Below are 15,918 nucleotides of genomic sequence, written 5' to 3'. Positions count from 1 at the left end.
AAAAAAGGGATTTCCTCCATTTCCTGTCTAGTAGGGGACCCCCAGGGCTTCTCTTTGGGCTTTCTTCCCATAATGGCTGTGAACTTCTGGGTTTCAGGTTTAAAGGATACCATTTACAAGTGCATCAAAAAGTATGAAGTACCCAGGAACAGACCTAACAAAACTGGTACAAGATAGCTATAGAGAAAATTATAAAACCTTCCTGAGATATTTTTAAAGGACCCAATTAAATAAAGCAATATCCCAAGCTTATAATTAAAAGACTGAATATTGTAAAGATGTCAGTTCTTCCCAAACTGACTTATGGTTTAAAATGCAAAACCAATAAAACTTCAGCAGATATTTTTTAAAAGAAACTTAATAGCTTACTCTAAAATTTATATGGAAGTATGACTTACAAGGATCCAAATAGGCAAGACACTGTTCAAGAATAAGGTAGGAAGCTTTCCTTTACTAGATATCACGATTTATGTTTTTACTAGTTATGAAGTCCACTACTGACACAGAGATATTTAAATAGCTCAATGGAAGAGAGTAGAAAGGCCAACCAAATTCTTGGGCAAAATCCCTTAATCACAGTAGAAAGCCTTTCTGCTTCAGCCACTGATAAGTTAGCAAGTACTTACCAAGGGTCTATTTTGTGCTATGTACTACTACCGTGAATACGAAAGTACAAAACACTCTCATAGCCCATTTAAAGTTTAAAATTTTGCTGAAAGAATAAAAGATCTGCACAAATAAAGCAAATGGAGGAAAAGACCCAAGATAACAAAGAATTGTGTGGTATGGATACAAGTGTACACAGAATTAGAGAGAATGGAGACACCAAAGTGATCTGGGTCATCAGCGAAGTTTTCTTGGAGAAACAGCATCTGAATAAAGAGGTAAAGCACATCCAGGACCTCAAAAGGCATGAGTCAAATTACTTCACCCAGAGAAGCAGCACGAGACAAAGTATGGAGGGAAGAAGGAAGACAACATATGCACAAGACAGTGAGACATGAAACCACAGTTCACCTATGGAGGCAGCCAGAGATCCCATCGAATACAGGAAGGACTCAGAGTCAGAATATTTTCTGATTAAAAGAGAAGGCACTAGGGGCGCCTGGGTGGCGCAGTCGGTTAAGCGTCCGACTTCAGCCAGGTCACGATCTCACGGTCCGTGAGTTCGAGCCCCGCGTCGGGCTCTGGGCTGATGGCTCAGAGCCTGGAGCCTGTTTCCAATTCTGTGTCTCCCTCTCTCTCTGCCCCTCCCCCATTCATGCTCTGTCTCTCTCTGTCCCAAAAATAAATAAACGTTTAAAAAAAAAAAAAAAAAAAAAAAAAGAGAAGGCACTAAAATTCTTGAATAGGTGAGAAACATAAAGCTAGTTATGTTTATAAGGATCTACTGGAGGTATAAAATCTAGCTTGGAGGTTACATTAGCCAGTGATGAAGGTTTCCGGGTGGTAGGAAAGAAAGGAACAAATGTATAGTATTGTTGTCAGGAATCGAAATCATAAACCATGACTGATGTTTAAAACCACGTGAGATGTGGGTTTTATTAAATTCAGGTTCCACAGTTATCTAACAAAAAAGGGTGAAGCAAGCTAAATATAAGGCATTCCACAAAAGAAAGAAATATGCTGAATAAAAGATTTAACTTTCTGGCTTGACCTACCAGTATTTACTTTGGACGTTACATGAGCTACATCAATTTTCTGGGACCTGATAAGAGGCACAGCTTTTGCAGAGGTGTGTACTGTATTCTTCCTTCGATCTTTTGCTTTACTGATCTTTGAAAGAGGTGCAAATATACCTAAGGGAGGAACGTAGAGCTTGAGTTAGTGCTAAACAATTAAAAGCATTTCCAATAAAGGGGCAAGTACAACCATTTGATAATATAAATGTTTAAGTTCTTTTTTAGTGCCTACCGGGAATCCTGTAGGGAGAGACAGGAAAAAGAAAGACACAACACTTACCCTCAGAGAGCTTACAATCTAGTTGTCGAGATGAACAACATACACAGTAATTTAAAAATCACATAAAAGATGCATTATCAGGTATTAAGTGAAATTCAGGGAAAAGAGAAATGAGTGAAGGTAATACTTGTCCATCATTCCATCATAATGATTTCTGACTAGGCTACTGGCAAATAATAGTGCACTTCAGAGCATACAAACTATTCATCTGTGTCACTTTGTGTCTCCTTTAGGACATATTTTCCCCACACGACAGCTTTTTATGCCCTTGTTCTATTTCTCTACCAGGCTGTACACCTTTGGAAGATGAAATTCAAACATTATTCATTTCTGCATTTCCCCACTGTACCTAATTTCAGTGCCTTACACATAGTAGGGATATAAAAAATACTCTCCAGTACAAAATATAATCTTCCCAAAAGGCCTAGCCCTCAGCTCCTGACAATCATAAACAGCACAGTGCGTGCTTGGGAGGGGAGGCATGTGGGGACAGAGGGAGGGCCTGCGGATCTGCAGCAGCTCAGAGTATAAAATTCCATTTAAAAAAGAGGAGTTTATCCAGGCAGTGAAATATCCAGTATAAATAAGTATGCATAGACATTAGAGATAGTGTATAGACTACAAATACAAAGATTATCTGGCTAAGACATTTTAAATGATAAAAAAAGTCATAATATGTATATCACACTCTTCCATCGGGTGTTTACAATCTAATAAAGACATACTGTGACCAAAATGTAATATGTACATTAAAAATAACTTTTTTTTTTAAATTTTTTTTTCAACGTTTTTTATTTATTTTTGGGACAGAGAGAGACAGAGCATGAACAGGGGAGGGGCAGAGAGAGAGGGAGACACAGAATCAGAAACAGGCTCCAGGCTCCGAGCCATCAGCCCAGAGCCTGACGCGGGGCTCGAACTCACGGACCGCGAGATCGTGACCTGGCTGAAGTCGGACGCCTAACCGACTGCGCCACCCAGGCGCCCCAAAAATAACTTTTTTTAAAATGGGTCTGTAGAAATGCTCAAGACTACCAAAAGTGAGTGTTTTGTTAATAACCAAAAAGTGCTAACTGTATGCCTTTTCCGCTAATCATGAAATGCTTTCCTCCTTGGGATTTTATATTACTTTCTCCTGATTTTACTCTCTTCTGACTTCTCCACAATGTTCTCTCTTCTGTCTCCCACCTAGCATATTTTCCTTGAGTTTCTATCCTTTTCTCTAAACTCTTTTCCTTGCCAAATACACACACACACACACACACACTACAGTGTGATAACTACATCCAATTGCCAAGGGTTGGAAGACAGAAATTATTTTATACTCCAGAAATGTAAATTTGTACAATATTAATGGAAGACAAAAATTCTGACCTAATCCTCTTTGTGGCATTAATTATAAAGAAGTATTTATACTTAAAGATGATCACAAAGGTTACAAAAGTTACATTCGTATAAGGAAAAATATCGATAGATTTGTGAAGCCAAAACAATTTCTAGTTTACTGCTATGATCCAATTATACTTTTGGAAATTAATCACCAAAAAAAATCCAAATGTGAGGAAAAGACTGTATCTGAATGTGTCATCAATGCAATTCTATTCATAAGTAGGAGAAAACGATTATTTGGCAATGAACTATTACATCACCATCAAGAAGTGAAATAATACAAATTGTAAAGAAATACAGAAAAGTATGAAAATTAAATCAAGTAAATAAACATGAAGTTACATGTTTGATTATGCTATGGTTTTATCTGAAAAAAATGTTATGTGTGGATATAAGAAAGACTGTAAAAAACTAAAAACCGAAACATACTTATGAGAGCACTCAGACTATGAGTTATCTTTTAAATTTGTCATTAATACCATAATAATGTTGCTTAATGGGTGGTTTTTTCTCAATCTGAGGAAAGTTATACGCTTTTTCTTTCAAGGTCTTAGTAGAAAATTTCCACATCATATTATTTCACATAATACTTTTAAAAAAATATTTAATTCCATTGCTTTAATAGATTTTTATAGCATATAAAACCTCACCTATATAGTTCTCATTCTTCCAGTTTTCTCAATTGAATAGATCATTTGGGAGAACCAAAATAAATGTAAAGCCATGACTGGATGCAACCAAAGCCCACAATGCACACACAATATGGGCTGATATATCTATTCAGTAACTCACGCTAATCAAAATACTGGTGGGATTTTTTCCCAAATCTCAACATATAACTGTAAAACTTAACTACAGTGAACACGTAGGAAGAATTATTTTTTTTAGGAAGAATTATTTTTAAACAGAAGAGTAATAGGTTTCTAGATCAACATGGCCCGTTTTGTTTTACCACAACTCCTGCCAAAACTCCACTGAAATATTAGCAAGGAATAAAAATGAAACAAACTCTAAAGAAAAAAGAAATGATAAAAAGGAGAAAAAATACCAAAAGCTTCCAAAGAAGCTTCCAAAGGTGGGGGAGGGGGAGGGAGTCAAAAACAGAAGAAAGATTTTGAAACTTCCCCACAGCAACACTGGAAGCTCAAGATAATAGCTGACGAGCCAATGGCCCAGGAGCCACATCCCACCTGCCACCTATTTTTGTAAAGTTCTGTTTGAACACACCCACGCCCATGTGTTCACACACTGTCCACAGCTGCTTCTTCACTACAACAGGGCAGCTGAATACTGCAAACAAGACACTGGGTGGCCCTCAAAGCCTAAAATATTTACTCGGGCCTTTTACAGAAAAAGTCTGCCAAACTCCATCAGACAATAGAGTATAATTTTCTAAATACTGAAAGAATGTGAGTTCCAACCTGACATTTCTTATCCCGTCAAACAATCATATAAAGTGTGAGAGTAGGAATAAACATATTTTTAGGATGGAAGGTTTCAAAAAAATTTTTAGGATGGACACAACTTTTGTCAAAAAGCTACTGAAGGATGTGCTCTGCCAAAACAAATAAGTAAACTGAGAAAAAAAACTGACTTAGAATAATAAAGAAAAAAACTCTTTCCTCAGAGTATAAAGTCAATAAATGTCTAAAATTGGAAAAATCAAGGGCACCTGTCTGGCCTAGTCAGTAGAGCATGCAACTCTTGTTCTTGGGGTTGTGAGTTCAAGCCTCACATTACACATGGAGATTATATAAAAATAAAATCTTAAGGAAGGAAGGAATACATACATACATACATACATACATACATACATACATACATACATAAATAAATGAATAAAATTGGAAAAATCAGGAGAGATTCATATAAATATCTTATTTATAAATATAAATACTAATATCAGAAGATACAACCGAAGAAGTTGAAATAGTTCCTGCCTCTAAAGAGCAGGACTCAGGGTCAGGGAAGGACAAGCCAGGGAAGGATTTAACTAATGTTTTTAATAAACTTTATGATACAATTTGACTTACTGAACTAGGTACATGTATTCATTTTGGTAATTATTAAACTTATTAAAATACATAAAAATGGTATTACCAAGTATTTTTTTAATGTTTATTTATTTATTTGTGAGAGAGAGAGAGAGAGAGAGAGAAGCTGAGAGACAGGGAGACAGAGAATCCCAAGCAGGCTCCACGCTGTCAGTGCAGAGCCCAATGTGGGACTCAACCTCACAAACCATGAGATCTGACCTGAACTGAAAACAAGAGTCAGTGCTTAACCAACTGAGCCACCCAGGCACCCCAGTTTTGCTAAGTATTAAAATTTATTATAAAATTTTCATAATTGCCAAAACTTAGAAGCAAACAAGATATCCTTTAGTAGATGAATGGGTAAATAAATTGCAATATATCCAGACAATGGAATATTAATTCAGCGCTAACAAGGCATAAACTAGGAAGCCATAAAAAGACATGGAGGAAACTTAAATGCAAGTTACTCAGTGAAAGAAGCCACTCTGAAGACGCCACGTTCATATTGTATAATCCCAATGATATGACATTCTGGAAAAGACAAAACTAAGAAGACAGTAAAAAGATCAGTGGTTACCAGGCATTGAGGGAGGGGAAGGGATGAACAGGCGGAGCACAGAGGATTTTTAGGAAGGTGAAAACACTCTGTATGATACTGTAATGATAGAGACATGTCACTAAACATTTGTCCAAACCCACAGAATGTACCACACAAGAAGTGAACCCCAGTGGAAACTATGGGCTTTGAGTGATGATGAAAAGTCGGTGCAGGTTCATCTATTTTAAGAAACGTAGCCTCTGATGAAGGGATGCTGGTAATGGGGGGTGGCCACACATGCATGGGAACAGGGGATACACAGGAAAATCCAGCACCTTCGTCTCAATTTTGTTTTGAACCTAAATTGCTCTAAAAAAAGGTCTCAAAAATTATTATAAAATTTCTACAATTTAAAAAATCTAGGGGCACCTGGGTGGCTCAATCAGTTAAGCATCCGACTTCAGCTCAGGTCATGATCTCATGGCTCGTGAGTTTAAGCCCCATGTCACGCTCTGTGCTGACAGCTCAGAGCCTGGAGCCTGCTTCAGATTCTGTGTCTCCGTCTGTCTCTGCCCCTTCCCTGCTTGTGCTCGCTCTATCTCTCTCTATCTCTTTCTCTCTCTCTCAAAAATAAATATTTTTAAAAGTTTTTTTAATAAAATAAAAATAAAAAATCTAATATATGCTAGAATGAACAGATCAGTTGAACAAAAAATCCTGAAACTGATGATAGCATTTATAAGAACTTAATTTATAATGAAGGAAGCACAAGCCAGAGGAAAACTGATAAGAGTTAAGAGGGGAGAAAAAATAATAATAACTGTTGCTGAGAAGAGACAAATTCTTCGGCTTCTGCTTAGGGTTCTTCGGCTTCTTAGGGTAACCCTATTTTTAAATCCAACACATGATCATTGCCCTGCCCAAAACTCCCCTTTAAGCATGTAAAAGGGACAGAAGCAGGTCCTTGGGGTATCCAGCTTTGTCCTCATCAAACATGCCTCTCCTTGGGATGATGAGATCTGGGGGCAACATGCATTCTGTTACAATCAAAGCATTTCCCAGGAACCTGACTGACATCTGCCCTGTAGGTTGCTAGCAGTTTTGCTCTTGCCTTCAGTCTGTTTGACAGTTACCAAAATTAGCTAACAGAGGAAAATTAAAATTAAATTCTTAACTCCACCCAACTAACCAAATACATTCCAAATGGGTTAAATAACTCAGCGTAAAAAATTAAAACATTCAAAAGAATAAAATATATAATTTTAAATTAATCCTTGGATTAGGAAGAAGTATCTAAGCATAAAAGCAATGTAAGAAGTTATAAAGAAAAAGTCTTAACTACATAAAACTCTGTGCCAAAACACTGCAAATGAAGTTCAAAGGCAAATGAAAAACTGGGCAAAACATCTGTAATAACTGTGAGAATTTAATATCTTAAGTATGTATTTGTGTTTCTAAAGTTTTTAAAAACCCACTAATATCTCAATCTCAATCATTTAGTAAGTAATACGAACAAGTATTTCTGGGCAATTGCCAGGATGACACTGTGTGTGTGTGTGTATGTATCACAATAAAACATTTTCACCACAATCGAAGAAATATGAATTCAAACATAGAAACTTTCAGCCATCGGGGCGCCTGGGTGGCTCAGTCGGTTAAGCGTCCGACTTCGGCTCAGGTCACAATCTCACGGTCCGTGAGTTCGAGCCCCGCGTCGGGCTCTGGGCTGATGGCTCAGAGCCTGGAGCTGCTTCCGATTCTGTGTCTCCCTCTCTCTCTGCCCCTCCCCCATTCATGCTCTGTCTCTCTCTGTCCCAAAAATAAATAAACGTTAAAAAAAAAAATTAAAAAAAAAAAAAAAAAAAGAAACTTTCAGCCATCATATTGGAAAAATTAAAGAAAATGGAGCCATTAAAAAATCACATTTTCTAACAATATTTAATGATTTGGGTAAATTATAATAGCATTTTGGGGCGCCTGGGTGGCTCAGTCGGTTAAGTGTCCGACATCAGCTCAAGTCATGATCTCATGGTTCGTGAGTTTGGGCCCTGCATTGGGCTCTGTGCTGACAGCTCAGGCCCTGGAGCCTTCTTCTGATTCTGTATCTCCCTCCCCTCAGCTCCTCCCCCGCTCACACTCTGTCCCTCTCTCAAAAATAAAGATTAAAAAAAATTTTAATTATAATAGCATGTCAAGTAAAAATGTAAAATACATATAACTATATAATCCAAATTTCATGAAAAGGATTAAATGGAAATATATCGGTGATTTTATCTTCTTCTTTTAACCTTTTTTATATTTTTCAAATTTTATACAAAAAACAGTTTTATAAAGAAAAAAAATTAATAATCCACCAAAAAATGATGCTCCATTTTAAGTGTATGACAAAAGAAAACTAGTAACTTTGATAAATGCATAACAGTTAGCAAATAGCTACCATTTGTTGAGTACTAAGAGGGAATCAAGCACTATTCAAGGTGCTTTATATATTTATCATACAAACTCTTGAGGTATTGTTAGCCCCATTTACTGAAGACAAACTGAGGCACAAAAAGAGAATTAAGGTCACACAGCTGGTAGGTAGGGAAACTGATTCGTACCCAAGCAGTCAGACTCTAAGCAAGGACTTCAGCATTAAATCATAGTGCCTCCTTGTGGAGCTGATATGAAATACTGAACAACCAAGGAAATTAATGTTCTAGAAGAATATTTCATGGCAAGGAAAAATATTCACAAAATAGTAAGTGACAAATTCAATTCAATATGTCAAGGGGTGTGTGTGTGTGTGTGTGTGTGTGTGTGTGTGTGTGACAGAGAGAGAGAGAATGTGAATTTAAACAAACATCTGTCAGAAAGAGAAAGAATCATCCCGTCTCAGCAGTACAGTTATAAAGTTGGCCTCGTTTGCTATTCGAAGTTTTCAAGCTTTTCCACCTCCAGAGCTCTGCACTTCCTTGATAACGAAGTCCCTTCCTCAGCCTTGAGAGTACCCTGGGCAGGACCGACGGAGGTGCAGAGAGCCGGGTGTACTCCTGGTGAGACATCATCTCCCAATCAATGTACTGCTCATAGCAAGAACAGGGCAGCCCCTTCATTTACTACATAGGAAAGTTTTATTTAAAAGCCATAAAAGAGTAAATCTGATTATCTTAAACTAATTCTCATTAAGTTAGACTGTATCTCCCTTACCATATTTGGGGGCACATTTAAAGTACTGGATTTTCCCAACACTTCCATTGTTTTTTCCTTCTGGTTCATCCAACTCAATGCCAGCCCAGTGCCCACTTGCAAATTCAGTTGTTCCACAAAATCTTAATGTTCCAACCTAAAGAAAACATAAATCAGAATACATTTTGAGGATTACTAGTAACTCTAAATGTGCTACTCTTGCAAATTTTATAGAAGTTTTTAAAAACTATTCTCTCAAAGCAGACTTCAGAACAGTAATATTACCAGGGACAAAAGGAAATATTATATAATTATAACAGTCAAGTCACCAAAAAGACACAAGAATCCTAAATCTGTATGCACCCAACAACCGATCTTGGAAAATCTCCAAATATTTGGAAATTAAACAATATACTCCCAAATAGCCCACGGTGAAAGAGAAAATCGCAAGGGAATTTAAAAACACTTTGAATTGAGTGAAAATGATAACATGATACATGAAAATTTGTGGGATGCAACAAAAGCAGTGCTTAGAGGGAAATCCATAGCATTAAACACTGGTGTTAGAAAAGGCCTCAAATCAATGATCTAAACTTCCATTTTATTTTTTTTTTTTTTCCTTTTTAAAAAAAAATTTTTTTTAACGTTTATTTGAGACAGAGAGAGACAGAGCATGAACGGGGGAGGGGCAGAGAGAGAGGGAGACACAGATTCCGAAGCAGGCTCCAGGCTCTGAGCCGTCAGCCCAGAGCCCGACGCGGGGCTCGAACTCACGGACTGCGAGATCGTGACCTGAGCCGAAGTCGGACGCTCAACCGACTGAGCCACCCAGGCGCCCCTCAAATCCTTTTTTAAAAAAGGTTATTTATTTTGAGAGAGAGCGCGCGCCCAAATGGAGAAGGGATAGAGAGGGAGGGAGAGAGCATCCCATGGGTGAGCTCGAGACCTGAGCAGCCCCTCGAGTCCCTTTGAATTTAAGGGTTGCCGGGGAGAACGGAGACACCATTCCTGGGCCGCGACCCACGAGCAGACGAAGGTTAGGGCAGACCCAGGAAGAGCTCGCGGATGAGGTCACCGGTAACATCCCAGCGCCCACTCCCGAACCGGCGGCCCCCCGCTCCACCGCCGTCCTGGGACCGCGCGCTGCTCCGCGCCCTCCCACCCTCGTGGCCTCGGCCGCTCACCGAGCCTGGAAGAGCGCGCGGCGCGGGAGCGGCCCCTCCCCACGTCGCCTCTCACAGGCCGCGCCTCCTCAGCTCCGCGCGCTCCCACGCGCTCCCCCGTCCTCGCGGTACCTGCCTCTCGGAGTCGGACCCGCCCGGCCGCCGCGAGAAGGGAGCGGAGAGCGCGCGCCGGGCGGACGGCGGCGTCTGGAGAGCCTAAACTTCCATTTTAAAAAACTAGAAAGTGAAGACACAAAGCAAGCCAAAGGAAAGAAATGATAAAGATAAGAAATTAAGAACAGAAAAATAATAAAGAATATCAATGAAACCAAAAGCCGGTTATCTGTAAGGATAAATAAGATTAATAAACTTCTAGCTAGAGACCAAGAGAAAAATAAGAGAGGACACAAACTGCAAACATCATGAATGAAAGCAGGACACTGTTACACCCCCTCAGTCATTTAAAGAATAGTAAGAAAGGGGGCACCTGGGTGGCTCAGTCAAGCAGCCGACTTCAGCTCAGGTCATGATCTCCCGGGGTTCATGGGTTGGAATGCCACATCAGACTCTCTGCTGTCAGCACAGAGTCTGCTTTGGATCCTCTGTTCTCCTCTCCCTCTGTCCCTCCCCCACTGGTGTGCACACTCTCTTTCTCTCTCAAAAATAAATAAACATTAAAAAATAATAGTAAGAAAATACTATGAACAACCCTATACCTGTAAATTTAATGAATGAGATAAGATAAAATGTTCCAATTCCTTAAAAGATGCAAACTGTCAAAGCTCACACCTGAACTGAATTTATAGTTTAAAACCTTCCACAAAAACAAAACAAAACAAAACAAAAAAACCCTGCAGAACCTGATGGACTCACTGGTGAATTCTACCCAAGAATTTGAGGAAAAAATAATTCTACACAAACCTAGATAGAATATAAAAGTGGAAGGACTAATTCTCAACTCATTCCCAGCATTACCCTTGATACCAAAAGCAGACACAAGGATCCTCAACAAAACAAGAGCAAATCAAATCCAGCAATATATAGAATCCAGCAATATATGGAAAATCAAATCCAGTGTCATGACCAAGTAAGGTTTATCATAAGAAAGCAAGGTTAGTTCAACATTTGAGAATTAATAAATATAATTCATCATACCCACAAACTTCTAAATAGAAGAAACTTATTCTCTCAACAAATGCAGAAAAAGCCTTTGGCAAATTTCAACATCCTTTCATGATAATAATAATTTTTTTAAAAAACTTTCAGCAAACCAGGATTAGATGGGAACTTCCACAACTTAGTAAAAGATACCCACAAAATCTACAGCTAACAATTATGGTACTTAATGCTGAGTGCTTAATGCTGAGTGCTTCCTCCTCCAGATGGGGAGCAGAACAATTGATCAGTTCTTACTACTTCTACTCATCGTTATACTGGAGGTCCTTGGCAATGAAACTAGGCAAGAAAAACAAATGAAAGGCATACAGATTGGAAAGAAAGAAAACTGTCTCTATTCACAGATAACATGATTGTTTCCACGGGATATCCCAAAGAATCCACAAACAAGGTCAAGAGAATTCATAAATTAGGCAAGGTTACAGGATATATGGTCCATATACAAAAATCAACTGTATTTCTATAAGAAATTTCGAATTCATAAATTGAGCAAGGTTACAGGATATATAGTCCATATACAAAAATCAACTGTATTTCTATAAGAAATTTCCAAAACACCACCATTTACAATAGCACCAAAGATCATGAAAAATTTAGGTATAAATGTAACAAGGTATATGCAGTATCTAAATGCTTAAAACTACAAAACTGATGAAATAAACCTATTAAATAGAGATATACTGTGCTTGTGTTTGAAAGACTCAGTATCTTTAAGACATTCGTTCTCCTCAACTGATCTATGTCAACACAACTCTATTCAAAATCCCAGCAGGACTTTCTGTATGATTTTAAATCCATAAGCTGATTCTACAATGTACATGGAAAGACAAAGAAACTAAAAACAAAACAAAACTGAAGGCCTAACAACAAATGATTGCAAGACTTACTATAAAGCTACAGCACTTAAGACAGGGTAGTACTGAAGAAAGGATAGTCATTGCACCGATGGAACAGAATAAAATCCAGAAAGACCCATACACATAAGGTCAATTGACAAAGGGGCAAGGGCAATTCGAGAGAGAAAGAACAGTCTTGTCAAAATATGGTGCTGGAACAGATAATCAAACACAAAAAAAAAGAGAAAGCAACTCTATACCTAGCCCTCTGCACAAAAATTAACTCAAAATTAAATACAAACTAAATGTAAAACCTAAAACTATAAACTTCTAGGAGAAAGCATATGTGCTCTATCCTCTACTGTACTATGACATAGTGGAAAGTTTCTTAGCTATGCTAAACACACAATCCATATAAGGAAACGCTGATAAAATGGACTTCATCAAAATTTAAAACTTCTGCTCTTTGAGGGGCACCTGGGTGGCTCAGTTGGCTGAGTGTCCAACTCTTGATTCCAGCTCAGGTCATGATCTCGTGGTTCAGTTCATGGAACGAAGCCCCACATCAGAGCCTGTCAGCTCCGAGCCTGCTTGGGATTCTCCCTCTCTCTCTGCTCCAACCCCCTCACTCTCTCTCTCTCTCTCTCTCAAAATAAATGAACGTTTAAAAAAACAAAAACAAAAAAACTTCTGCTCCTTAAAAGACATCCCTAAGAGGATAAAAAGACAAGCAGCAAAGCAGCAAACTGAGAGAAAGAATAAAGGCAGCAGGATGGCCGTGAAGTGATCAAGTTAAACCAGCTGACTGGTACATGCACACTCATTATATGCTTCTACTTTTGTATAGCTTTAAATTATCCAAAATTAAAGGTAAAATAAAACAACAGAATAACTCTTCTAAACACCCATTCTCGGGCATAAGACAGGAAGACTAAGGAGGCTGAATATTAATCCCAAGTTAAAAATAATAACAATAATAAAAGCTAACCAATGCCCCATGGATACATTCTCTTGGAAGTTGATAAATGTCCTTCTCAACATAATCATTTGTTTGTAGTTTACCTTCCTTTTTGAAACAATTTGCTCAAGAAATCCAACTTCCCGATTTTGGTGTTTTCTGAGGAACCCGCGTCACCCTCCCCATAAGCCCACCCAAATATTTAGACATAACTGTGTTAGGCAATTAGATAGGCAAGCAGGGATGCCCTGTTCCATTCTTCATACCACGCTCCCCATTAACCCCAAAGCTAAAGAAAAAAAGAAAAAGAAAAAGAAACAGCCCTTCCTTATGAGGTATTAGAAAAGAGAGAATGGCAACAAGTAAGTGCTGAAAGGAAACAGAGGCTTTGGAGAAAAAGAGGCATCTAGAGCATCTTCAGTAGGCCAGGAGGGGAGGTCCTCTTTTCCACATACACTTTTATTATCAGGTTAAAATAATATCCAAGATTTCTCTATTTATGGGATCTCAAGGCCAAACACCCATGAACAGCAAGGGTCTCCTTTGTTCCATTTGTGCCAGGTAGTCACAGTGGGAAAACCCACTGAAGACTGCAGGGGGCTGCAAGGAGATAGCTCTGGACTCAGCAGTGTCTCAGCTCACGCCTCTGAATTCACGCAACAGTTCTTCCGTACTCCAGCCCTCCCATTCCAGCAAAGACCTCTTCATCACTAAGTCCAAGTTGTTTATATTCTTAGATCATACTTCATAGTAAGCGTGCATCTAAGCTTCACAGCTTCCGTTAAGTATGCTTCTACTTACACAATGCACTTTTTAAAAAAAAAAAACTCCCAACTCTGGCCACACTGTATATACCTTTGGCACCCAAGCCACAAACACTATGACCTGAGACACAGCTTTAGAGACCACAGTTACTTACTATACCTTCTGTCCTGCAATAACAACACGATCCCCCAACTTCAGACCGAGTGATGCAAGCATCGCCTTGCTAGTAACACGATCATAGCTTGGAAGCATGGGCTTTGAAATGTCGCATGACAGGGGCACCGCATCTAACAGCATCTGCTTGATTTCTTTAGCAGTTGCTGCGGCATCGGCCATTTCTAATGGCATTTCAACCGGGTCTGGAACAACATCAGCAGGGATCTGTCCTTTGTCGTTCTACAAGTAGAAGAGAACAATTTCAATTCGTATCTACTCCAAAGCTCTACACGGTCATACACAATTATTAAAAAAAAAAAAAAAAAGTTTTTAAAAATTTAAGTTAAACTCATTCCTCATATATTTATTCAGACAATTTACTGAACATCTACTACATGCCAGACACCATTCTAAATGCTACTGACGCCACAGTGAGGAGAAAAAAATCCTGCCCTCAAGAAGCACACCTTCTGGTGGGAGAGACAGACTACAAACAATCAAACAAGTCAAGGATATATTATCTTAAATGGTAAAAAGTGGCAGAGAGAGAAAAACAATTCAGGGAAAGGAGGTGGAGACCAGGAGAGCGGTGTCTATGCATGCACAGTGGTCAGGGAAGGATGCACCGCTAAGACGCACTGACACCGAGGCCCGAGGAGTCAGGTGTGGGAGTACCATGCAGGGTAGCCGGTTGGGAAAGGCGGCCCAGGCTCGGGGAAGGGCAAATGCAGAGGTCATGAGTGGACAGCATGCCTGGCTATGCAGGTTTGGAGACAGAAGTCACAGCACCGACTGGCTTCCCAACCCCAGATCCGAGATTCTGCCCACTATTCCACAGCCGCCGCCTCGGCTCTGTGACCTGACCCATCCTGCCCACTCATGGAGTGACTCAGATTTCAGGAATAGAAACTATAGTTTCAACACTTCTAAATTTGGGCTATAATCAAGAAAACAGCTCTGGTCTCACTATAAAGGAGAGACTGCATCCTTGGATTTATCCTGCAACAAGATAAAATGGTCAGTTACGAGCCCACTAACATTTGCATGGTGTTTATATAACCAAATCCTATCATATAAATTGTCTCATTCGATTCTCACATCAAGAAAAAGCTTACGAATAAAACAGATAAAATATCCATGCCCATGGAGAGTTTATACTGTAGTAGGAGAGACAAAAACCAACTAAACACACAGAATATTACTACTGTTTCCACTTTGTCCATTAGGAAAATTCAGCGAGAAAAGATTAATGACTCACTCAAAGTCATTTACGTGATTCCTGGCAGAGGTGACATTTGAATCCATGTCTAGGACCTGCTAGACTCAGTCGAGAATTTCTCCTACTCAGGGCGATCCTTCCCTCAAACATGTATCTCTCTTCTGTGTTCCCTAACCAAAACACTTGGATTCGATAAACATGCTTCCAGACTGTAATCTTCTTCTAATAAGATGAATCAAGATTCTTTTGCTGAGAAACTTCTTTTCCTTGTCTTCTCTACTGATTATCTTCAAATGCTCCGTATGGGTGAAAATATGAGGCTTTTAGAACACACTTAGTTTGCAAGTGCCTCACATTTTTTGTTTTAAAATTCAAGTCAGTTTGGTCTTAAGTAAACATATGGTAGGAAGACTTGTTACCAAATGGCTGAGACGGTGATGGGTCTATTTTAATCCCAGATTTCAAAGAAAATATACAAAATATAATAAAGGTGTGTATAACACAAATATGTACTCTTGATACAAAAGGGGGGGGGGATATTTTAAAACCTCG

The 15,918-nt window shown here is 38.9% G+C and overlaps 1 protein-coding gene across 4 annotated transcripts in view; it reads right to left on the bottom strand.

The window, feature by feature from the left end:
• Positions 1-15,918, bottom strand: part of CLIP4 (CAP-Gly domain containing linker protein family member 4) — an 83,322-nt gene that overhangs the window by 29,116 nt on the left and 38,288 nt on the right. For all 4 annotated transcript variants that reach the window (XM_086700285.1, XM_086700286.1, XM_086700284.1 and 1 more), the window contains 3 exons: positions 14,151-14,387; positions 9,115-9,250; positions 1,662-1,799 (listed from right to left, as the gene is read on the bottom strand). In XM_086700285.1, the coding sequence (XP_086556411.1) occupies positions 1,662-1,799; positions 9,115-9,250; positions 14,151-14,387 (511 nt within the window). The remainder of the gene's footprint in view (positions 1-1,661; positions 1,800-9,114; positions 9,251-14,150; positions 14,388-15,918) is intronic.

The sequence above is a fragment of the Puma concolor genome, chromosome A3 (genome assembly GCF_028749965.1).
Source record: "Puma concolor isolate L17-30 chromosome A3, mPumCon1.1.hap2, whole genome shotgun sequence".
NCBI classification, from domain to species: Eukaryota; Metazoa; Chordata; class Mammalia; order Carnivora; family Felidae; genus Puma; species Puma concolor.
Note: the sequence above shows the minus strand (reverse complement) of the source record. Positions and strands in the feature narration are given on the sequence as shown.